The 24,528-nt window shown below is 44.2% G+C and overlaps 1 protein-coding gene across 1 annotated transcript in view; it reads left to right on the top strand.

Moving 5' to 3' along the window:
• Positions 1–24,528, top strand: part of PAH (phenylalanine hydroxylase) — a 73,297-nt gene that overhangs the window by 43,490 nt on the left and 5,279 nt on the right. Inside the window, exons 5-11 of the mRNA XM_007454270.1 lie at positions 6,600–6,667; positions 13,230–13,426; positions 15,633–15,768; positions 17,145–17,214; positions 20,745–20,801; positions 23,143–23,238; positions 23,767–23,900. Of these exons, the coding sequence (XP_007454332.1) occupies positions 6,600–6,667; positions 13,230–13,426; positions 15,633–15,768; positions 17,145–17,214; positions 20,745–20,801; positions 23,143–23,238; positions 23,767–23,900 (758 nt within the window). The remainder of the gene's footprint in view (positions 1–6,599; positions 6,668–13,229; positions 13,427–15,632; positions 15,769–17,144; positions 17,215–20,744; positions 20,802–23,142; positions 23,239–23,766; positions 23,901–24,528) is intronic.

The following is a 24,528-nucleotide window of genomic DNA, read 5'->3' as shown; positions in this document are numbered from 1 at the left end:
TTTGTCTGAGAGAGTGTGAAAGAGTGTTCCAATCAGAGGCAACAGCATGTGTGAAGGCCTTGACATGGGAAAAAGCATAGTGTGTTCAAAGAATTCAAATAAGACTGATCTGGATAAATTTGGAGACATAGTATACAGGCAATTGTAGTTGGAAACGTAGGCAGGGCCAGATCACGTACAACCTTGTGCACAATGTTAAGGATTTTGGACTTCACCCTAAAAGTGGTAAGAAGCCATTGAAAGTCTGTAGAGCAGAGAGAGACCCTACCAGGTTTGTATGTTGTAAGTCTCCTTGGGCTGAAGTGAGGGAGGGGTTTATGAGGGACAGACAAAGAAAGGCCACTTGGAAAGTATTTGTAGTAGTCTAGGAGAGAAATGATGGGGGCCTGAATCAAAGTGTAGCAGTGAGATTAAAGTAAAAAGGATAAACTCAAGATATTTTGAAGGAAAAATGGACAAAAATGATCAAATGTGAAGAGGAAAGAGGTAAAACAATTCCCAGATTACTGACTTGGGAAGTCAGGTATCCGAGTCTTTTCCAGGACAGTCTCCTTGGCCTTATTGGTGGTGACCATGGCCAGCAATGCAGAGTGGGCGAGAGGAGGGGTTGTGGTCAGCACCATCCTTGTCTATTGACTTGCAAGTCTTTGGTGAGTGTCTACAGCAATGGCGATGGCAGGTACTTAAAAAATACGACTTTGAACTTCTTGTCTCCTGTGTACCATCCTTCCTCCAGTTGGTGTGGGAATGATAGAATGCAGAAAGCCTCTCACTGTTGCCCTAGATGCAATATAAATAGCAAGGTAAGAATTCAGCAGACGCTCTTTTAAAAGCCCAGGGATGGGTGACGGGACTGAGTGAGCCATTCCAGAGTACATCCTTTTCATATTCTGAGCCAGACTTCTCAGCTTGTGGATTTCCCACCATTTTGCACAAATGCATCATTTTTTCACTGTCTCCTTTGTACTCGGAATTTTACTTGATACCCTGCTTACGTTACCTAATCTAATCCACCCGACACTGTGAGGTAACTACCGTTACTAGTTTCATTTTACTGATGAAGAAACTAGGGCTCTGAGAGGTGAACTAGCCGTCAGGCCATGCTCCTAGGGATTGAATGAGTGAGTAATCCAACCCAGCGTGTTCAACTTCAGTAGTCTAAAGATGGCATTTCTGAGGTTTAATCTCCGCCATGATATCAAGAAATGATAAAGATCTCAGTCTAGAAGAATACTCACTCGGAAGACTTTTGCATATGGTTACTGTCTCCCCAAAATCCCCGCTGAAGCAGAAGCACAGACTTCAACACCACAAGTCACAAAAATGCTGAGATTAAGGAAAGTGATTGCATGTGGACCGCAGGTGATGTTACAACTTTGCACCCTGTAGAGTTCTCTCCCCTTTCTCCCATCCACTTCTCTCTCCCCGCTCCCCCTCCCCACTCCTTCACCAACAATATATTTTCCTGTCAAAACATACTTGGTTACATGCAGTGCAACCAAAATTTCTGCCATTAGCTTAATTGAGACAGAGTGATTATAAATAAATCGCATGCAGTGCTACTGAAATTGCTGCTATTAGTCTAAATGGAGACAGGATGATTAGTCATCACCAACTGTAGCTTAATTCAGAGTGTATTCCACATGTCTGCGGAGGCCTGTGGTCACCTGGCAGCCCAGAGGATGCAAGACCAAATCCCTGAGAGATGGACCCCAGACTTCCGCTGCTAACTGAGAGAGCAAAAGTCTGTGCCGCCTAGTTGGCAGGGTCCCTTCGCAGGCTGATAATGCACTTCTTAGAAACCTGAGCTGGCAAAGGACCATGGTTAGAAACCTTCCCATATAGAAAATCTTTGCATTATATTATATTTGGATGTGTTGATGCAGCTCAATGTATGAATCTGCTGTCACCTCCCATAATAATTTGAGATGGATTTTTAATATTATTTTACTTTTTTTCTAATTATAAAAGGGGTAGGGATAAATTAGGAGGTTGGGATTAACATCTACACACTACTATATATTGAATAGATAACCAACAAGGACCTACTGTACAGCACAGGGAACTATAATCAGTACTTTGTAATAACCTATAAGGGAAAAGACTGAAAAAGATATATATGTATACGTATGGATAACAACCACTGTGCTGTATACCTGAAACTAACATGATATTATAAATCAGTTATACTTCAAATAAATAAAAGTGAAACAATAAAATAAACTCAAACTGTAAAAAGGAAAAAGAAATCCACACTCACAGTAGAAAACTTCAAAAGCCTAAATAGTACAGAAGAATAAAACAGTTCCCATTTTCATACCTTTTGTTGGATTTGGTTGTATTTATTCCATCATTTCATTTTTATACTATTTATGTAATCCCTCTGACATAGTTGTTACCTACTGGATATATAATTTTATATTAAGCTATTTTGTTTTCACTGATGGAAAAGTCTTTAAACTGCCTAGACAAAGTACATTGAAGATTAAAGATAAATGGGAAGAGAAATTGCCATGGGCATCCCATTCTGGAGACGGTATAATGAAGTGGAAATCCACTGGTTAAGGGAATTCTTCACTTGCCTCCCTGGTTACCTGTCTCAGCCCTCAAACCTCAACTTACCACCTGGCTAGGACCAGAAAACCCAAGTGGAGGTACAGGTTCTGCAGTTTAGGGCCCCTGAGCAGTTGGCTCTACGGGCTTCACTTTCTTCATGTCTAGATCAAAATACAAATATAGATATTCTCCAAGGCACCTCACAAGCGCAAAAGTCTATGCTTTGTATTTAGGGGCTAGAGAAGGCCATGACTGTTAAATAAGACTTGTAGATGAGGATGACTGTAAAGGTCAAGCATTGATGATTGGCAAACATTAACGTTATATTTTGAGTCCTAAGTGTGGAGATGTGTTCTTCATTTAGCCCAGTAGACAGGTTCCTAAAAGGGTGTGTTAGAGTTGCTTGGAAATCAAATGATAGTGCCCAATCTTCTTACTGTATCATCCCACAGCAACTTACCTTCACCCAGTAGAACTGGGCCCAGCATAGTTTTAAGTTTTCAGATTCCTAAGCTTTCCTGTTTATTCAAAACCATTCAGTGTTTAAGAGAAAACACTACAGTTATACTTTGTAATGACCACGTCCTGGAATCTTTTCTAAATTGAATAATCACTTAATTTATCTGGGATTTAGTTTTAGAACAAAAAACTAAACAGTATGGTAATTTTACTTTACTTTTCCAGTGTGAAACATTTAGATTTCTCTCTTTCTCAAAATATATCCTGGGAAACAAAATAGGGAACTCCTTTCTTCCCTCCCTCCCTCCCTCCCTCCCTTTGTTTATCCCTCCCTCCCCCTTATGTTTTTCTTCCTTTCCTCTTTCAGCAAGTGTTTGTAGTTCTTTCTGTATGCCAGACTCTATGCCATGGATTGTCAGGTGAAATTACATTATATACATGAACCCCTGGTTTTTTTGAATTATTGGTAGAGCTGGATTTTAAAAAAACAAAAAAATAACCAACCAACTCATCAAACAAACAAAAAGACAATATCTGAAAGTCAGGGAGTACTTATCCTTTAAAAAAAAGTCTTTACGTATTACTCTCCGCGACATTAGCCTTTGTTTTTGATTCACTAATGTCTTGGTTTGGAGGGATGGTGGGACAGAGAAATTTCAGGCTAAAATGATGGACGGCATGGTTTGTTGGTAAATGCTTGGAGGGAACAAAGGAAAGTTCTACAGTGGTGACACCAGTGTCTTGTCTTACTAAAATTCAGATCACAATCAATTTTGGGGGGAAAATGACCTTTTTTCTAGCTTTATTGAAATATAATTGACACAACATCATGTAAGCTTGATGCTGATTTAATACATGTATATATTGTGAAGTGATTACCATAATAAGGTCAGTTAACAACTCTATCACTTCTCATAATTACCATTTTTTTCATGTGGTGAAAACCTTTAAGATCTACTCTCTTAGCAGTTTTCAAGTATGTAAAACACTTTTGTTAACTATAATTGTCGTGCTGTACATTAGATCCAGAACTTATTCGTCTTATAACTGGAGGTTTGACCCCTTAACCAACATCTCCCTGTTTATCCCACTCTCCATCCTCTGGCAACTACCAATCTACTCTCTGTCTATGAATTTGGCTTTTTTGGATTCCACATATAAGTGAGATCATACAGTATTTGTATTTCTCTGTCTGACTTATTTCACTTAGTAAAATGTCCTCAAGTTCCATCCGTGTTGTCAGAAGGTCTCCCTTCTTTTTTATGGATGAATAATATCCCACTGTTTGTATATACCGCGTTCTCTTTACCCATTTATCTGTCAGTGAACACTTAGGTTGTTTATTATGTCTTGACTATTTGAATGAGGCTGCAATGAACATGGAGGTGCAGATAGCTCTCCAAGGAAGTGATTTTATTTCCTTTGGATATATACCTAGAAGTGATATTGCCGGATCATATAGTAGTTCTATTTTTAATTTTTTGAGGAACCTCCATATTGTTTCCCAAAGTAGCTGTACCAGTTTACATACCCACCAATAGTGCACAAAGGTTTCTCCACATTCTTGCCAACACTTATCTCTCGTCTTTTTGATAATAGGTATTCTAACAAGTATGAGATGATAGCTCATTGTGATTTTGATTTGCATTTTACTGATGATTAGTGATGTTGAGCATCTTTTCATGTACCTGTTGGCCATTTCTTTTTTTTTTAAATATCCAGTGCTTTTTTTTTTTTAGATTTTGGGGGTAGGAGTTTTAGTTATTTATTTATTTATTTTTGCTGTGTTGGGTCTTTGTTTCAGTGTGAGGGCTTTCTCTAGTTGTGGCAAGCAGGGGCCACTCTTCTTTGCGCTGCGCGGGCCTCTCACTATCACGGCCTCTCTTGTTGTGGAGCACAGGGTCCAGACACGCAGGCTCAGTAGTTGTGGCTCACGGGCCCAGTTGCTCCGCGGCATGTGGGATCCTCCCAGACCAGGGCTCGAGCCCGTGTCCCCTGCATTAGCAGGCAGACTCTCAACCACTGCGCCACCAGGGAAGCCCTCCTCTGCCTATTTCTAAATCAGATTATTTGATTTTTTTTTCTATTGAGTTGTATGAGTTCCTTATATACTTTGGATATTAACCCCTTATCTGATGTATGGTTTGCAAATATTTCCTGCCATTTTATAGGTTGCCTTTTCATTTTGTTAGTTGTTTCTTTTGTTGTGCAGAAACTTTTTTGTTTGATGTAGTCCCACTTATTTACTTTTGCTTTTGTTGCTTGTGTTTTTGGTGTCATATCCAGAAATTCATTCCCTAGACCAGTGTCAAGGAGCAATCTAGAGAAAGAAGAACAAAGCTGGAGGAATCACATGTCCTGATTTCAAACTATATTACAAAGCTACAGTAATCAAAACAGCATGGTACTGGCATAAAAGCAGACAGACTAATAGAACAGGATCAAGAGCCTAGATGTGAACTCATGCACATACAGTCAACTAATATTTGACAAGGGAGCCAAGAATACTCAATGGGAAAAAGAATAGTCTCTTCAGTAAATGATGTTGGGAAAACTGGATATTAACATGCAAAAGAATGAAATTAGACCCCTATCTTACACCACTCACAAAAAATGAATTTGAAATGCATTCAAGACTTAAATGTAAGACCTGAAACAATAAAACTCTAAGAAGAAAATATAAGGAAAATGTCCTTTTAACCAATTGGGATCGTGTCCATCTCAGGGATGTGACCACCCCCCCACACCCCCAACACTGAAAGACACACTTGGCCTCTTTTCACTCAGAAGTGTGGTGCTTGCAAATTGCTGAGGAAAGGCTGCCTGCAGGTCAGCCTCAGAGGAGAAATTATTATCATCCTTTCTATGTACTGAGGCAGAATCTCAGTGAGTTGAGCCCCTGCCAAGTTGTAAAGGTTGACATTTACTGAAGTGAAGTGAAAAGAGCAAGAACTGGGTGGTTCAAATCCTGGCTTCAACTTCACCGGACTGCACTTCTCTGAGTCAGTGTTTATTCTGGAAAGAAAGGGATAATCATACCGATCTACCTTACACATTTGTTGTGAGAGTTATAAATAAAATAAGTTCGTAGCATGCATAGACTAGTACATAATAGACACTCAATAAATGGCATTTTTTTCTAAATTGCAGTAGCAGTAAGCATGTACCTGTTTGTCTCTCAAGAAGTTAGGAGGCAGTGCTAGACACATACCATTGGTCAGGAATTTAGTGGCTATTGTATATTTTCATCATAGACATTCATCCTAATAACTCTGCCGCGTTTAGCAAGTTTATAAGTTAGAATGCTGTAGATGAGATATCTTTAAAACCTGAACACTGTTTGCACTTTGGAATCCCAAGGCAGAGGCTCACACTGAGTTGAAAGCATTGCTAGTAATGTGTCACTCACGATATTTAGTGGGAGAGCTTACCCTCTGTTTAACTGAGACTTTATTTTCAGAGTATAATCAGGGGAAGGAGAGATGCACCGTCAGAGCTCAAGGACCCCCATTCGAAACATGCATAGATATGCCAGGTCTCTCCCACGAAAGCCTGGAGAAATCAAGTATCTCCTGTCTTCCTAGGGCTTTAAAGATCCTGTGTACCGAGCAAGACGGAAGCAATTTGCTGACATTGCCTACAGCTATCGACAGTAAGTCTGCTCTTCGGGGTGGGAGGTGGAACAGGGGGTGGGGGGCGTGAGAAGAACAACTCCTAGCCTGCCTCTCCCTCGCCCAAAGGGAAACTACCGGTGTAGAGAATCCTCCCCTCTGTGTGTGTGTGTGTGTGTGTGTGTGTGTGTGTGTGTGTGTGTGTCTGTTTAAACCCTCCCTTGAATAACACACATTTTAAAAAATCGACCACAACACAAAACAAAATTACCCTCTGTGCCAGGGCCCAGCTCTCTCCCAGGCTTTGTTGTGTAATTATGCAGGGATGTCTGAAGTAATTATAAAAGGCCTCAGTCCTGAATAAAACAGCCTCTGGTATTCTCCACATTGAACCGGAAGCTGGCAAAAGAGAATCATTTACATTCAAGAAGGAGTTGGCTGCTTTACTGAAATAGTGAATCATTGGAGGTTTCAGGAGAGCCAAGCCTCAGGGTTCTACTTTCATCTGATCTGACCCAGATGTGAAGGGCAATTTTAGGATGAGTTTATTTTTTTCTATCTGGGGTTCTGTGCTCCTCCTCTACCAGATTTCAGTCAAAGGAAAATGCAAATGTCAAATATGTTATTTGGGATGAGCACCACTTTGCTATTTTGAGTCCTCAGAAACTACAGAAACGCGCCCATGAGAAACTCAGTGTTTTGGGACCTGAGCTCCATTCCTGAGTTAAGCGTGTGAGAAAAGACATGGCCAAGAAGAAAGGGACAGGTTGTTCAGAACACTCAGGTGATGGTATTTTAACAGCTTTGCTAGAATATGAGGGAGATAAAGGAAATGCTAGGGCTCTGTATATTGCTCTGTATATTTACTGAATAAAAGCCTACCTTCCAAAGGGAAAGACTTCCGGAGAAAATGAGAAAATTCCTTTCTCTGAATGAGTCCTGGTAGTAGAAAAATCCAGAATAGTGCAGACCTTGGTCATGTCTAGACCCAGGTGGGTCTTGGCTTGTGGCAAGCAGGAATCACAGAACATGGTGACCTCTCTCCCCTGTCCCCACCGTGGCCCCAGCATGGACAGGTAGACACCATCAAATCAGGTACAGACAAGAGTCCTTCTTGAGATAGTCAGTAATAATAGGTCATATTTATCGTCTCCTTGCTATGTCTGGGGCTTTGCTAAATGCTTAGTTTACATTATTTCATTTAGTTTTAATAATAACTCCCTATTTTTCAGGTGGAAAAACTGAAGCTTAAAAAAGATTAAGTAACTTGCCAAAGTTATAGAGCTAGTAGGTGGCATAGTCTGGTTTTGAACGCAGGGTTGTTTAAATGCAAAGTTGTGCTCAGTCACTTCCCTGAGTGTCTGGGGATCTCTGAGTCAGGAGACCACACTTCTCCACATAATCCAGGAGCTGCTCACGAGATACATTCACTCCTTCTTGGCTGTTGGGATTTGAAGGGAAGAACTCAAATCCACCTCCTTTCCATAAAAATGTTACACCTGATGAAAAAGTATGGAATTGGTTGCATGCCTCATGATTCTGGATGGTCATCAGAGAAGTTAAACTGGCTTTTGAAAACTATTCATAGATGGCTGGTACTCAGAGGAATACCAGAGATCTTCCAGTCAATTTTCTACCTTGTACAGATGAATCCCAAATGGTTAAGTGATGTACTCAAGGTCATATATCTCATTAGGGACTGAACTTGTCCTCCAATTCAAAGCCTATTTCCAGCCTCATCTCAGCTCATCTCTTTTGAACTTTTGATGCTGTTTACTACCCCTTCCTTCTTTGCAATTGTCTTTTATCTCGGTATCTGGTACAATTGATTCTCATTCTTTCAGGATTGCTCGCTTGAATTTATTTGAGACCCCCAAACTCAGGGCACTTTCACACTCATTCCCAGACATGCGCAGAGCAGGGGAAAATGTGAGTCCCCTGCCACATCTGTTGAATTTTTGTTCTTTTTGTCAGTAATTTTGCTGTTTAAAATGGCCCTCCAGCGTAGTGCTGAAGTGCTGGCTAGTGTTCCTAGGTACAGGACGGCTCTGACACGCTTGATGGGGAGAATGTGTTAGATACGCTTCCTTCAGGCCTGAGTTGTTGTAGTGCTGTTGGCTGTGAGTTCAGTGTGAATCTATCAACATGTACATTAACCAAGGTGTCTGCGCCAATAAGGAGAATCAGCTGTACTCTGCTCTCTGCTGGTTTCCCTCCTTCCTCTTTGAGGCTTCTTCTCAGTCTCCTCTGGCCTCCTCCTCCCACCCCAGAAATTGTCATGCGTCTCAGGACTCAGCTTTGACCCTCTTCCTTGGGCTCTGCCACCCTCCATGCCAACAGCCCCACATTCTGGTCTCCAGCGCCTTCCCAGTCATCCTACCACATGGGGCTCAAACTCCTGCCCCTTGAGTCCTAGAATCACAGGATCAGTTGATACAGTGTGTTTACTGTGTTCCAGGACCCATGCCAAGAACAAGACCAACAGACTCTGTGTCTTCTGGGGGATCATTGAGAAAGACAGACAATAACAAAAAGAACAATAAATGCAATAGGTATGACTAAAGTCAAAACACAAGGGTCATGAGGCCACAGGCTTTTGTTTTATTAGTAGTTGTATCAGTATATATTTGGGGCCAGAGCTGAATTACTGGAGACAGTAAGGAAGCAGCTAAACCCTGCTCCTGTTTGCCACCCTCTTCTAGGCCCATCTACCGTGTCATGCTTTGACGCTCCTCCAGAAGAATATTTAACAAAAGTCTTAAAACATCACTTTGAAGAGGCACTGATTACTGTTGTGTTTTGCGGGCACCAAATTATTTGTCCTGGTAATAATTCCATGTGTGGGGACTTGGTGTAAAATAAGACTGAGTGAGGAAGGCTATGCCAGGTGCTGGAGTACCTTGAATGCCATCTTTGGTTGGTGGAATAATTCAAAAGCAGTGTCTTCTCCTTAAAACTTGTTTTTTGTTGTTGTTGTTTTTGGAAGAGGGATCCTAATGGGCTGAACTAGAAATCCTTTTATTTCAAGCCAAATTGATACTCTTCCCAAAAAATCTTAGTTTATTTTACTTAATGAGATCATAGTTTTAAAAAATTAATTGACGATATATTCAGAGACTGAGGATCTTGTAGAACCTCAGGTCTCTTGGTAGAAGGAGATGGAAAAAAGGTGCTGAGTTCAATTCCTAAGTAGACCATGGAAGCTGGGGTGTGTGTGTGTGTGTGTGTGTGTGTATAAAACTAAATTCTGAAGTATTTACTATATCCAGACAGCACTTCACACATTGCTTACTTGATTATCACTACAATGTTACTAGGTAGGTTTGATTATCCTTAATTTGAAAAAAAGTATATAGATACAGATACAGGTACAGATATAGATATAGATATCAGAGAGTGGCAATAACTTGCCCAAGGTCTGACACAGCTGGGAAGCTGCAGAGTTACAGCTCAGATTCTCCTGCCTCTTCCCAGAAAAGCAGGGACCCCTGGGCCACTCACGTCTAGGTTGGGATGAGCTGCCCCAGGAGGCATGTAAAGAGCACAGAGCTGTCACTGCCCCAGTCTGTAAGGATGGGGGCTGTCAGGCTGAATCTGCAGGATGTCTGAGTCAGAACCTCAAACAGGCAAGTGCAGGTGAAAGGAGGGCTCCAGAGTGAACCCTCACCTCCTTGGGTCTTTATTCAAATGGCACCTTCTCAGCCAGGTCTTCTCCAATGTCCCATGTAAGACTGAAACCCCTCCCTAACACTCCCCGTAGGGACCTTTGCTCTTCTTTTTCTCCCTTATGCTTTTCACCATCTAACAGAATTGTGTGGATTTTCTGTCTCCCCTGCACTAGAAATGTGGGCTCCACAGGGCAGGGATGTTTCTTTTTTGTTGTGGTAAAAATATTTAACATGAGATCTACTTTCTTAACAAAAATTTAACCATACAATACAATAATATTAACTGTAGACAATATTGTACAGCAAATCTCTAGAAATTAATCATCTTGCATAACTGAAATTTAATACCCATTGAACCACAACCTTCAGTTTTTCCCTCCATTCAACCTCCATTCAACTCTCTGCTTTGTGTGTCTGACTCTTTTATGTACCTCATGTAAGTGGAATCACGCAGTATTTGTCCTTTAGTGACTGGCTAGTTTCACTTAGCACGATATCCTCAAAGTTCATCCATGTGTTTGCATGCGACAGGATTTCCTTCTTTTTTAGTGCTGAGTAACATTCCATTGTAAGTGGTAGGGATTTTTTACTGTTTTGTTCACTGCTATATTCCCAGAGCATCATGAGTGTTCAATAAATATTTGTTGAATGAATAAATGAATGCGTGAACCTAAGAGACCACATGGTAGTAAAGATTCAAAGCGGTAAGTCAGAGATGGAGCTGGGAATTGTGCCTAGAACCACCTAGAAGGCAGCTGCAGCAGGTTTGGATTATGTTACTGGGGTGGGGGTTAGGCTTTAAAATTTTACGTAAGAATACGCTAAATGGACTGTAGGGATTTATATCTTTCAGCTGCAAGTCAACTCAAACAAAAAGGAGGCTTTTCTTGGCTCCTATAAGTGAAAAGTTTAAGGGAAGTAGCTGGGGCACAGGTGGGCCTGGGACTCCGCATCTCATTCTCTCTCCCTCCCCCGACTCTGGTTGTCCTCTGTAGGGGGCTTGCTCAGAGGCACTGGCCTCATGTCTCTTGGAGGTGGACCCCAGCACCGCCAGGCTGACACCACAGCCCAACCAGAGATTCTGTCTCTTTTCAACAAAATCAACAAAAGTTCTCTCATTGAGTCTCATTGGCTCTCATCAGGACATGGGCCCATCTCTCAGCCAGTCGCTGTGGCCAGGGAAATGAGACACTCTAATTGACTGGGCCTGGTCACATGCCCACCTCTGAAGGTAGGAGTAGTGGAGTCTCCTCTTACCTGAACCTGCAGACTGAGATGGGAGAATGGTGCTTTACTGGAAGAATGGGAATGGATATTGAACCCCTGGCACGGTAAATATCAACCAGGGGGACAGCTCGGTGCCTAGGACGTTACTAACTCTTGAAAATTTGTTGCAGAAATAGCAGATACCCTTCTTTCTAAATGAGAGTCCATTATCATGATAATTGCCAACTATCCAATGGTATTATTGTCAGCACCAGTGTTACGTACTTTATACATAGCATTTCTTTTCTTTTTAATTAAAAAATTTTTTTTTAATTTTTTAACATCTTTATTGTATACATAGCATTTCAGTTAACTCTCTTCCGTACCCTCCAAAGAGTTAGTTGGTATTAGCCCACCTAACGGCTGTGCAGACTAGGCTCAGGGAGGTTTACTAAATTGCTTGAGGCCATTCAGCTAGGCAATGGCGAGCAAAGCAGTCAACCCATCTCTGTCAGTTTCCAAAGCCTGTTCTTTCCCTGCATTGGCACTTAGCCCTGAAACAATGGTGCATCCATAGGCAGGGGCTTTCCTGATGTTCTTTTCACAGTCCCTACGCCATTATAGAACCCTCTGGGCTTGTGTTGCTTTCAATTCTGAAGCAACGGTCTGTCTTTTTTCCCTAATCCCTGCCCATCTTTCCGTGGAACATAACGATGACTTTGCTTTAATGTCCTTGGAAGAGCGACAACTCTGAAAGGGCAGGAGGGACCTAGTTTGGAGCCTGAAGATGATCCATAATTCTAAGGTAAACAGTCTCGCCTTGTCCCAGACACCGTGTACCCTGTTAGGAAACAGGCCTGTAGCCCAGAGAACAGTCACGGGTCTTTGAAGTCAGGCTTTGTTTGGTTTTCATTTGTTTTCGCTGTTCAGAACACAGCTCACTCTTAGATGGTTTTCAAAAGGACCTTTCGAACTAATGACTCTCAAATTACAGTGTGTCACCTGGGAGCTTATTGGAATCCAGATGCCTGGGCCCTCCCCTCCCCCACAGGTTCCGGATCTGAGGGGCAGGTCCAACATACATACTTTAATAAGCTCCCCATACTTTTGTTATGCCATAGCGGAAGATTCTAGGTAAGCAGATCTTGCACCTAGCATGCATTTAAGTACCTTTATAACTTCCTAGGGGCAGAAATATCAAATCCAGCAAGTACATGCCCATTAAACAAGGGATCTCAAACTCATGGTACACATATTAAATCCACTTTAGCCAACAGGTAGAATTGCTTTAGTTTGCTTGAACTTGGATGCCTTTGTTTAGAAAGAGGATGTAGTCTTCACTTGACTCAGCCTCCGCCCTCCTATTATATGTACCTGTTACTTCACACATTTGTATTACAGGCTCCCGAAGGTAAGTGAATTTCCACACTGGGTAAAGAATAGGAGATTGGAGAGCAGAAAAGCCAAGTGGTTTCCCAAAGTGAGAGGAAATCCTTGGTGCAGTGGACGAGGTGAGAGCTTGTATCCTTGCTTAACCAAGTCACGTGAATGTTTGCTATATCAAGAAATGGAATTTTCCTCTTTCAAATCACTTATGAAATATGAAATCCGCTGTGGCTGGGGGCGGCAGCTCACAGACTCTGAACCCGTCTCCCTCTGCAACGGCTCCTTCATCCTCTACTCCTGCACCTGCCCTGCTGCAGACAAATATTTCATGTCTGTATCCTAGTGGGCAGCCCATCCCTCGAGTGGAATACACGGAGGAAGAAAAGAAAACATGGGGGATAGTGTTCAGGACCCTGAAGTCCTTGTACAAAACCCATGCTTGCTACGAGCACAACCACATTTTCCCACTTCTGGAAAAGTACTGTGGCTTCCGCGAAGATAACATCCCCCAGCTCGAAGAGGTTTCTCAGTTTCTGCAGAGTAAGTCCACATCAGGGTCAAAAGGTCGGTGTGGGGAGGATGGGGAGGGGAAGAAAAGTAAATGGAGGTGAGTGTGTTCATGCTGATGCAGGCAGGTTCCTTGTCCCAGGAAAACCGGGATTGCACAGGCTCCGGACGCGCAGGCTCAGCGGCCATGGCTCACGGGCCCAGCCGCTCCGCGGCACGTGGGATCTTCCCAGACCGGGGCACGAACCCGTGTCCCCTGCGTCGGCAGGCGGACTCTCAACCACTGCGCCACCAGGGAAGCCCCCGAAAGGATTTTTTAACACTCAAAGCCCAAGGTGCCTCGTCCAGGTTCTTCCTGCAGCTCCCGCTACGTTATGAGCTGGCTGCAGTGTGCGTTTGTGTAAGAAAATGAGATTTGTGTCGAGATACCTGAGCTCTAAGTCTATGCATCTGGTATCTGGAATCTTGCTTTGATCCTCTCTAGTTGGGAGAAACTACCTCAGTTTAGTCATCTGTCAAATGGAGACTGTCAGCCTTTTAGCCTTTCTCCTAGGGAAACTGTGAGACTGAAATAAGATATTGAATGTGAAAGCATAGTGTTACCTAGTGTTACGGTAGGTGCTCATTGAATTTGGGCTTCGCTGGAATCTGAGTAACTCAGTGGGTAAATTTGTGATCGGGTTGACCTGCCCATCATTTCCAGGGGAGATAAATGTTTTCCTTTCTGCCAGGTGGTGTTGACTCAGCAAAATCAAAATAAACAGACAAAACATATTAAACGTCTATTATGTGCCAGGTAAAATGAGGGAAAGTGGGGATACAGACCACAGGGTTATAGAAAGAGTTTTCCGTGCCTCTGAACTATGCAGAGATGCTATGGCCAGCTCTGGGGCAAAAAGCCAGGGAAGCTACGTGGCAGGGAGGCAAGTGGTAGCTAGGATAGATTGGGAGAGGGGGCGGCTAGATGACCTTTTGAATTCCTTCCGTTTAGAGTCTTTACTTCTCAGATAAAGAGAGGAGGGGGTGGGGGGGGCCAAGCAGAATGAACTTCAGCCTGAGGGTCTAAGGCACGTAATCGGAGGGACAAAGCGGTCTTAAAGACATTCTTTGAATAATTACCCACGTTGCTATGGCCAATAACAAGAAGAATACAGCAGTAATACTAGCAGCTGGGGAGGTATAGAGTAGCAATTAAGGAAACAGACTCTGAAGCCAGACTGCCGGTAGCTATGACCTTGGGCAGGAGCCTTAACCTCTGTATGCCTCAGCTTCCCCATCTATAAAGTGGAGATAATAAGAGCATCTACCTCCTAGAGTTAGGATGAGGATTAATTAGTATAGGATGAGGATTAATTAGTATATATAAAGTGCTTAGAACTGTGTCTGACATGTGGTAGGTATTGTATAGTGTTAGCTATGATTACCATGATCACTGTCATTAGTATTCTCCTTCCAGGTTTGGAACAAATTGAGAGACAGATATAGGAACCAGAGAGATGGGTGATCAAAATGTCAGCTGTATTACTGATAGAAGCTTCTTAGAGAATGTGGTATAGTTGTGCAGCCAAAATGGATTTCCTAATATTTCACCCCTGGATTAGGTAAACTTACTTGCCAATTCAGTGGTGCAGTGTGTAGTCCATTGCCTGGGCCAAGAGCAGACCAGGAGCTCCTGTGTGGATCGTGAAGAGAGAAAGGGCAGAGAGGGTTAAATTGAGAATATTCATTTCCTCTTCTCAGATCCTTCAATCAGAGAAGTCACTGTTCCTCATGGGGTGTCCTGTGTGAAGCACATATAGAAAAGCTAGAGGTGTTCCTTTCATACTCTTCCGTCTTGGGAAGTGGAGTGAAAATTCCCTCCCCACTCTGGAAACATGAGAAGTAGGGAATAAGCGTTCCACCCTAACAAACAATAATGAAAGCTAGATTTATTGGGTGTTTCCAGTGTGCTAGGCTCTAAGTATTTTATATTTATTAGGTCTTCTGATTCTCAGACTAACCCTAAGACGTATCTACCCACATTTTGCAGATGAGAAAACTGAGGCTCAGAGAAGTGAAACTCTTTGACTCAAATCACCCAGCTAGAAAGTACTGGGGCATAGATTTGAAGCCAAGTCTGCTTGGCATCGACACCCATGCTCCTGGACAGTTGAGTGTACTGGTTCCCTCCCTAAAGGTCTTCAGGCCCTTTTGGCTCCCTGTGATGGGCTTTCAATTTTCTTTCTCCTTTGCTTCCCAGCTTGTACTGGTTTCCGCCTCCGACCTGTGGCTGGCCTGCTTTCCTCTCGGGATTTCTTGGGTGGCCTGGCCTTTCGAGTCTTCCACTGCACTCAGTACATCAGACATGGGTCCAAGCCCATGTATACGCCTGAACCGTGAGTATCGTCCTTCTGCTATCGGTTGCCAGCCACGGTGGGTGCCATCTCTCCCCCCTCCAGGTACACCGTGGGCTGGTCCGTGGAACCAGTTGCCTGGATGACGACAGTACGAGAAGGGAAACTCATCTCTTCTGGGGATTTTCTCTGTCCCAATAGATTGTACTGATTGGAGATTTAGGTATCTTGTGACTCAAAGGTTCAGATCTCCTCTGAATGAGAGAATGAGAGCTCACATTCAAATGCCAAAGGGACGGTAGAAGTCAGAGCTGTGAAATGCCCAAGGGGAACAGGAACAAGTGATGACCAGGCTGTCTCAACACCTCCTCATCCCTGAATCACACCTAGATGGAGATAGCTTTTAAGATTCCTCCCAGCTTTACACTATGAGAAAATGGCCAAGGCATCAGAAGTGTAATTGTTTTGTCTTCTCTGTGTATATCTTTTTATTTTTTTTCCTTTTTTTTTTTGTGGTACGCGGGCCTCTCACTGCTGTGGCCTCTCCCGTTGCGGAGCACAGGCTCCGGATGCGCAGGCCCAGCGGCCATAGCTCACGGGCCCAGCCGCTCCGCGGCACATGGGATCCCCCCAGACCGGGGCACAAACCCGTGTCCCCTGCATCGGCAGGCGGACTCCCAACCACTGCGCCACCAGGGAAGCCCCTAGATGATTCTAATCTCTCTTTGCCTAGATTGTGTCTTGGCTGGAGGTAGTGAATGACTGGCCACCATGCTTTTAGCCATCTTCTTAGTCAGATAGAACTTAAGCAAGTGATATGACAAGTCAGCAGGTTGCCCCAAATGATCTTTCTCAGCCTGCAAAGTTCATTACTATAAACCAGAAAAGACCTGTTCCTAATAAACCTGGTGCCGAAAGTGTTAAATAAATGTTAAGTTTTCTTCTCTGACCAACGGCTGCCCTCTCCAGAATGAGAGGACTCTGTTATTTTTATTTCTATTATTATTTAGTTCCCATGAGGAATAACTAACTGAGCATATTGTATCTGCCCAGGGATGTCAATACCAACGAGAAGACGTCAGACAGGAAGTGTTTGTGATCCACAGCTCGCGCAGGCGTATGGGAGGATGCTCATAGGAATATTGCCTCTTTTGTTCTGCATCCCACTGGGTGTACACCTAAGACCCCCTGGCTGCCGTGCCCTGCCCTGTCCCTTACTTTTCTTTCCCCTTCTCCCTTTTCTCTTGTACCTTGTCTCAACTGATCCCAAGCTTTACACACCACTTATTCTTAGGAATGAGTTTGTAAGACTGAATGAGTTGCTTCCTTTCTTCCACCCATTCCTCACATAGAAAGACTGAGTCTGTCATGGCTTATAACCCTCCTCCCCTCCAAGCTCTGTGCTTTCTGTTTTTCAGTGACATCTGCCATGAGCTGTTGGGACATGTACCCTTGTTTTCAGATCGCAGCTTTGCCCAGTTTTCGCAGGTGAGGAACTGATCTCTCTAGCCTTCTACTTACAGGGGTGAGACCTGGACTGCTCAAGAGAAATTGAATCCATGGAGGGGCCTTCATGTCCTCTGCAAGGGTAGAAACCAGGTACAGTTCTGTGATCCCGTCACAGATGGGTATGTGGTCCCATGGAGCTGGCCAATTGCCAATCCCAGGGACCACAGCATGGAATTGGTGACTCAGTCATCCTCTGAATTGTGTGTTATTGACTTAGCTAATCCCACTTGTCCTACCAGGTGTAGTTTAAGAGCCTTTTCATCCATGAAAACCTCCCTGATCCCCATGCAGAAGTACTCTTACCATCTCCCAAGTTCTCCGGGCATTTTTTCCCCCGTCCTCTTTAGGGCCTTTGCCACTTTCTACCCTGTCAGGCAGTCAGTTTTGTATATGCTTTAACTAAGTAAGATGGCATTTGACAAGAATCCAATGCCAATAGCCTGACTCATAGCTGACAAAAAATAAAGAGCCAGTTGCCTCGTCACCGTCATCAAAGCAGCAGTCGAGGCTTTGATTCATCTAGCACAGTGGTGAGCAGGCTCGAAAATGCGTTTTGGATGAGTGAAAGGATCCTAGTAAGTCTCTCCTGGCACTGAGAGGCAGCCCTAAACCATGACTGGGTAACTGCGATCATGAGAGAGTTGAATGGTGCTGCTGCGGGGCACGTTGCCAGGCCCTCCTGTGCCTGGGTCACAGAGACAGAGACGTGTATCAATGAAAGCCCTCCCTGACAGTTTACTTCCTCACAGGGAAGAATAAGGATCAAATGGAATGACCCATGAGCAAGGGCTGGGCCACGTGTGTGTGAATTTCACAAGCATTTCCCCTCAGCAGAAAGAAATAACTATTTGCACTCTTGAAGGAACAGGCTACCACTGAGTAGCTGAAACAAACTAACAAACAGAAAGCAGAATTAACTGCTTGCTAACCAAGGGAAAACTACACTTGTTAGACACTGCCTCTCTAAACAAAGACAATGGCTGCTTTTATGTGGGTTTTGGGGGATTGTGAAGTTCAGAGATTGTTGGACTTTTAGAAGTGGGAGTGTTTAGAAATTAGGTGAACTTTAACCGTGGAAGTGTCACCATGGGACTGAGGCTATTTGCCCACCCACTTTCAGAAGTGCGGTTCCTGCTGCTAAGATGTCATTGATTGCTTGGGATAGCTTTCAAACCAGAATTTGTTAATATGGCCAAAGGAAGATCAGTTTTTTCCTCGGGGAATAGGAACTTTTAATTCTCATCACCAGAGGTTATTCTGCCCAGTCAGAGGCCAAGTGGCCATTCTCCCCAAGCCGGTTCCATTTTGGGGACTCCCCACAGAAGGACAATTACCTGAGTCAGCAGACAGAAGCTACTGGGTCATCAGTGTTCACGGTTCCAACTTTGACCTGGACAGTTCCAAGGCAGGGAGTCATTTTGAGTTCCCTGAGCATATTCCTTTTTGATCTAAAAGCAGGACACTGGAGTGCAGGATGGAGTGGGGATGAAGCACTTTGGGCCCCTTGTTTTAGGCAAGATCTGGGCTCACAAATAATGGTAACTATGAGAAAAGGGCACTCTTTCAATCTTGCATTTGTCTATGACTTCTGTTCGATTCAGGACTGTGGCATGTCTGAGCTGGGTGGATGAAACACAGATGGGGAAGGGGCAGGAGAATGGAGCCAGGCTAAGTCAGTGTCTGAATTTGATTCACTCTAAATCAGACAGCATTTTCTTTGCATGTAATGGGCTTGGCCAGGGAGGGATACAGAAATGAAGACCATGTAGCCTCTTGCTTCCAAGTGGGCCTGGTCCTTGGTCCTTCTCTCTGTCTGCTTTAAGTACCATCCAATTTCATGGCTTTAAGTACCATCTCCACTCTGATGATGAACATATTTATATATCTAGCCCAGACTTCAATCCCAAAACTGAGACTTACATATCTAACCATCTACTCAATATCTCTGCTTGGATGTCCAATGGACATCTCTATTCATCCTGTCCAAAATGGAATTCCTGATCTTCCCGCTCAAACCTCCACCCACAGCTCTTCCTGTATTAGTTCATGGCAACTCCATCCTTCCAGTCGCTCAAACCTAAAGCATTATTGACTCCTCTCGGACATACCCCACAATCAATCTTGCATAAAATTCTGTGTTTGACATCCAAAATATGTAGAATCTGACCATTGCTCATCACATCCACTGCTACCAATTTCATCTCAGCCCTATCGCTTCTCATGCTGGTGACTGCAGTATCCTCCTAACTGGTCTTTATGCCTCTACACTTGGCCCCCTACAGTCAACTCTCACACAGCAGTCGGAGTGAATCTTTGATGGCACAGATCAGATCTTGCCACCCTTCTGTTCAAAACCCTGCCTTGGCTCCCCATGTTGTAGAGAGGAGAATCCTAAGCCCTAAAAGAGCCAAGGAATTCCTACATGGTTGAGCTGCAGATCCCTCTTTGCTGTCACCTGCCACCCCTACCCCTTACTCTGCTCTAGCCACAGTGGTCCTTCCCGTTGTTTGAACCAACCAACATTGCCCCTCCTTCACGAGCTTTTCCACGGGCTGTACACTTGGCCTGCACAATGCTCTCCCCTCAAATATCAGCGATGCCAACAACCTCTCTTCCATCAAGTCTTTGCTCAGATATCGCCTTCCCAATGATGCTTACCCTGGAAGCTTATTTAAAATCCCAGCCTCCCCACCCCACCCCCACTTTCCTGGTACTTCGGGTCCCCCTTGTCCTTTCCTCCTTTTGTTTATTCTTTCCAAAGAACTTACCACCTTGTAACATACCTATGTATAGGCTTATTATTTCTGTCTTTCTCTATCCACTTAGACACTATTTACAAGGTCAAGGATCTTTATCATTTGGTACACTGCCTGCCACATAGAAGGCATTTGATAAATATTTTTGGAATGAATAAATGCAAAGAAACATATATATTTGTATATATACGGTATGTCTGATACAAGGTAGACTGGAGCAAATGCTGTGAAAGAGACAGACCACTAGGGGATCCTGGATTTGGAGCTGTGATGAGAGGTGGTCCATGACATCTCAGACTCTCCAGCTATGTATATACCTGGACAGATGTCAAGCACTTCTCTGCAAGTCTCCTGTGGTGTCTTCAGGGTACATGATTAAGTCTCATCTAGTGCTCCAGGAATGTTCCACTTGAACTATTGAAGAATAATCAGGTCATGAAACTTTAGATGCCACCTATCACGTGACCTTGAGCAGGTCATCCCCCTTCTCTGTGCCTCCGTTTTCTCTTTTGCAAAGTGAATACAAAGGACCAAGTGATAGATAAAGGCTTCCCCCATTCTAGAGATCTGTGATTTTATGAAATGTGGTCAAGGAAGATTTGACAGAGCAATGAGAGTCTATCTGGGCCCTTCTGAAGGCATCTAGCCACCCATCCCTTTCCTGTGGTCAAGTACGAGGTCGGACCCAAGGGTAAAGGTTGAAGATAGGCAGACCCCAGCCATGCCAGTGACTTTGTTTCTCCACAATTACAGGAAATCGGCCTCGCCTCTCTGGGTGCCCCCGACGAGTACATTGAGAAACTCGCAACAGTAAGTTCTCTGTCTTCCTGGTGGATGGTGGCAGGGCCTCAGGTCTTTGAAACTTTGCTCCTTCCCTGAAAGCCAGGTCATTTGTGGAAAAAAATCAGAATGGCCTGGGTTACGTTTGCACGAGTGACATTTCACATGTTGACTTCTTAATGGTTCGATTGTGAAATCAACTGTATGCAGACATTTCATTTCAAACAGTGTCTTGAAAACACCAACAGTCTATAATGATAGTCCTTGAGAACCCCCTTAAGTGGGTGGGAAGCTGGATTCACAGCTTTGAAGAGGGAATATTTACTCTCTACCTTTACACTGGAGCCAGCATTAAGATCTTTCCTTTCTCAGATACCAGGTAGAAAAGGGGGTGGGCTTTCCCCTTCTAACTGAACACTTCCTTCCCCAGTGGATGTGATGGCTCATCCATTGAAGCCATGGAGGCAATGACTCTGCACAGCAGGGCTTTCCTTCCTACAGACCCGTTTCCAACTTGCGTGCATCCCTCCCCAGCCTCTCAGCCACATTTCTTATAATGTGCTCAGCTGGGAAGACGAGAAATAAAACTTTATAATGGAATTAGGGACCGCAGATGAATGCAAATATATCATGAAGATGTATCAGTTTAGAAGTTTATAAATTCAGTTTATCAGAAGGCCAAAAACTCCCAGATTCTTTCTCACTGACCAGCTGCTCTGAGACCCTGGGCAAGTGGCTTTTGTTTCCTCATCTCTAAAAATAGATACAATCGTTTATATTCTGCCCATCTCAAAAGTATATCATGAGCGTCTTGAGGGTCTGAAGAGTTAAATTTGTGTGAATGTGAGTTTTTAAATGCCAGATGCTGTAGTGATACAAAAAGCAACTTTCAAAGAAAACTGCAGAGCTTGATAGAATCTCTCACTTGTAAGAAAAAAAGAAACTCAAATGCAGAGCATCATGTTACTTGCTGTGACAATGTTAAAAATACTCATTACCAACATAGCTTCTCAAAAAAAAAAATCTTATTATTGATATACTGAGCTGGAAACAGTCTTGGGGTCCTTGCTCTGTCCTTGAGATGCTGTGCCACTGTATGCATGTAGCTTGACCTCTCTGGGCTAAAGACTTCTCATCTGTATGTGCGGAGGTCAGACTAAGTTCTGACAGCCTTCGCAGGTTTAGCATTCTCTAGTGCAATCAACGGACTTAACTAGAAACCCACACCTAATTCTCCAAGACTGTGACAATCTCTAGCACGAACTGGGCCTTGGCTTTCTCTTGGCCCTATTTAGTAGGGTGGTGCCAGAATTTCAGGACCTTATTGCCCAGGCCATTTATCTAGGGCACGTTGCACTGGGAGCTATTGAAAGAAAAGGATTTGATTTTTTGGGAGGATAAATGCAGTGACTGACAGGGTTTTAACACAGATTGTTGGATGGTGGGGATATTAAATAATAACCTCCGAACTGAGAAGGAACTTTGAGGCCAAAAAAGGAAGCAGGAAACTCCATAAAATGCAATGATGAAGTTGATTGTGGGTAACTTACACACAGGCAGGGCCAGGAGGACAACAACCCAAAGGCGTTTGCAGCCACACTCTGTGCCACGAGAGGGGTACAGGGGGGTTTAAAGGGACCAAAACTAAAGATAGAATCTGACTACTAAGGGAGAAGCATGTCTGCTCCGTCAGGAGCCAGGGTTTTTTCATCCCCTCAGGGGGTCTCATGACCATTATTCCTTGTGAGCCATTAACCATCTGCGTCAGCAAAACTTTTCATATCAGGTGAAGTTTTTATATCAGGCAAGGGTAAAAGTAGATGAGGAACTTGTCTGGTGCATTCCTTGTGAATAGGCTAAAGCTCAGTCTTGCAGAAAGGGGAGGGGTTAGGACTGCAGGCTTAGATGGAGCTGACAAAATGGAGTCAGTGTGGTTCAGCCACACAGATGATAAGATGCCCCCTCACTGATTCTATCATGACCCAATCCCCTACCTCCCCCGTGGAGCCTGATGGGATTGTCTGGTAACTCCAACCAACTTAGGGGAGCATCTCACTCTAGTTGATGCCAAAAGGCAAAAGGGGTGGAGGAGTTCCTGTCAGAGAGAGAGTTGCTTGTTGGGAGTATCCTCTGGGGGCTTCCTCAGTAGTCCTCCACTGCGTCCCATCACATCTTGCATTCAGCCAACTCTTGATTCAACAGGTGACTGGCTAGGGTAAGACATAGGACACAAAACCATGACCCCAGGTCATGCTGATTCAGAGAACAGAGCTGCACAAACGCCCACCTAGGCAGTTCTGTCCTTGGCCCTGGGTCATCTGCTACGTTTCCCTTCCTCGAGGTGTGCTCTCAACTTGACGTTCCATTTCAGATTTACTGGTTTACTGTGGAGTTTGGGCTCTGCAAGCAAGGAGACTCCATAAAGGCATATGGTGCTGGGCTCCTGTCATCCTTTGGTGAATTACAGGTATGACCCTAACAGAAAGCAAGGATGGATTTGAAAGTGGTGGGTGCAGCAGACCATTCTTTTTCTCTTTGCGCTGTTGAAACCCATTTGTATTCACTTTGAAATTCAACCTGGGGGCTTCTCCTCAAGTGACTGATCTCTTAGCGGCTGTGATTTGGTCATGACTGTGGGTGTTAGAGGGAGTACACCGGTCTCCAGTGCAGAGGGGCCTCCTGAGCCCGAGGTTGAACTGTACATTGGGATATATGCAAACACATGACGGAAAATGTGGTTGACCCCCACGTTGTCTATTGATCACCTTACTTGAAAATGGTTGGGGTAAAATACTCCTTTCTATCTTGACTGCTGGCTTTAGATGAGTTATAAAGGTTATCTAGTATCTGCCTAATAATTTAGTTTACTGCATTTGGCCTGGGGTGTGGAAGGAATCAGGTTGAGATGGGAGGGGATGCGCCAATGGCCTCTGGGATAAGGCAGGGACCACCAGCCCCGATTTAACCATGAAACCTTTCCATCTGGGACCTGCAGTATTGCTTGTCAGGCAAGCCGAAGCTCCTTCCTCTGGAACTGGAGAAGACCGCTCTCCAGCAGTACACAATCACAGAGTTCCAGCCCCTGTATTACGTGGCTGAGAGTTTTAATGATGCCAAGGAGAAAGTGAGGTGAGGTGACGACCAAGGTGGGTCAACAGCTCTTGGGACCCTCCTGATTTGTCCTAGTGCCCCTGATCTCTGGGTGGTCTGGACAGTGGACTCCAGTGACTACAGCAAGGGCGTGCATCAGACCGCGTTATCTCCCAGCCTCCCCACCTTTGTCTCTTTCCACTCTCTTTGAGAGAAGTTCTTTCCTTCGCGGGACCCTGTTTCCTAGCTTATTGGCTGAACTGTGCCAAGCCCTGCAGACAAGCCTGCCAGCTGATCCTTGCTCATTGCCACCCCCCAGTCCATACCTGAACTCTCCTATGCACAGGGCGGCCACAGAGGTACCCCCACTGAGCAGCGCTAGAAGTCTTCTAACGTGGGGAAGTCCCTGTCGCTTTATTCTCCCAGATACTTGCATAACTCGCCCCTCCCCTCCTTCCAATCTTCACCGGCATTTAACCTTCTCTGCGTGTCTTTCTCTGACAAGCTTATTTACAGTCACGACCCAGCCCTTTCCCGCCAGCACTCCTTATCCCTTCTGTGATTTATTTTTCTCCTTAGCACTTTTTTTTTTTTGCGGTACGCGGGCCTCTCACTGTTGTGGCCTCTCCCGTTGCGGAGCACAGGCTCCGGACGCGCAGGCTCGGCG

This window comes from Lipotes vexillifer, unplaced genomic scaffold (genome assembly GCF_000442215.2).
Source record: "Lipotes vexillifer unplaced genomic scaffold, Lipotes_vexillifer_v1.1 scaffold492, whole genome shotgun sequence".
Lineage (NCBI taxonomy): Eukaryota > Metazoa > Chordata > Mammalia > Artiodactyla > Lipotidae > Lipotes > Lipotes vexillifer.
Note: the sequence above shows the minus strand (reverse complement) of the source record. Positions and strands in the feature narration are given on the sequence as shown.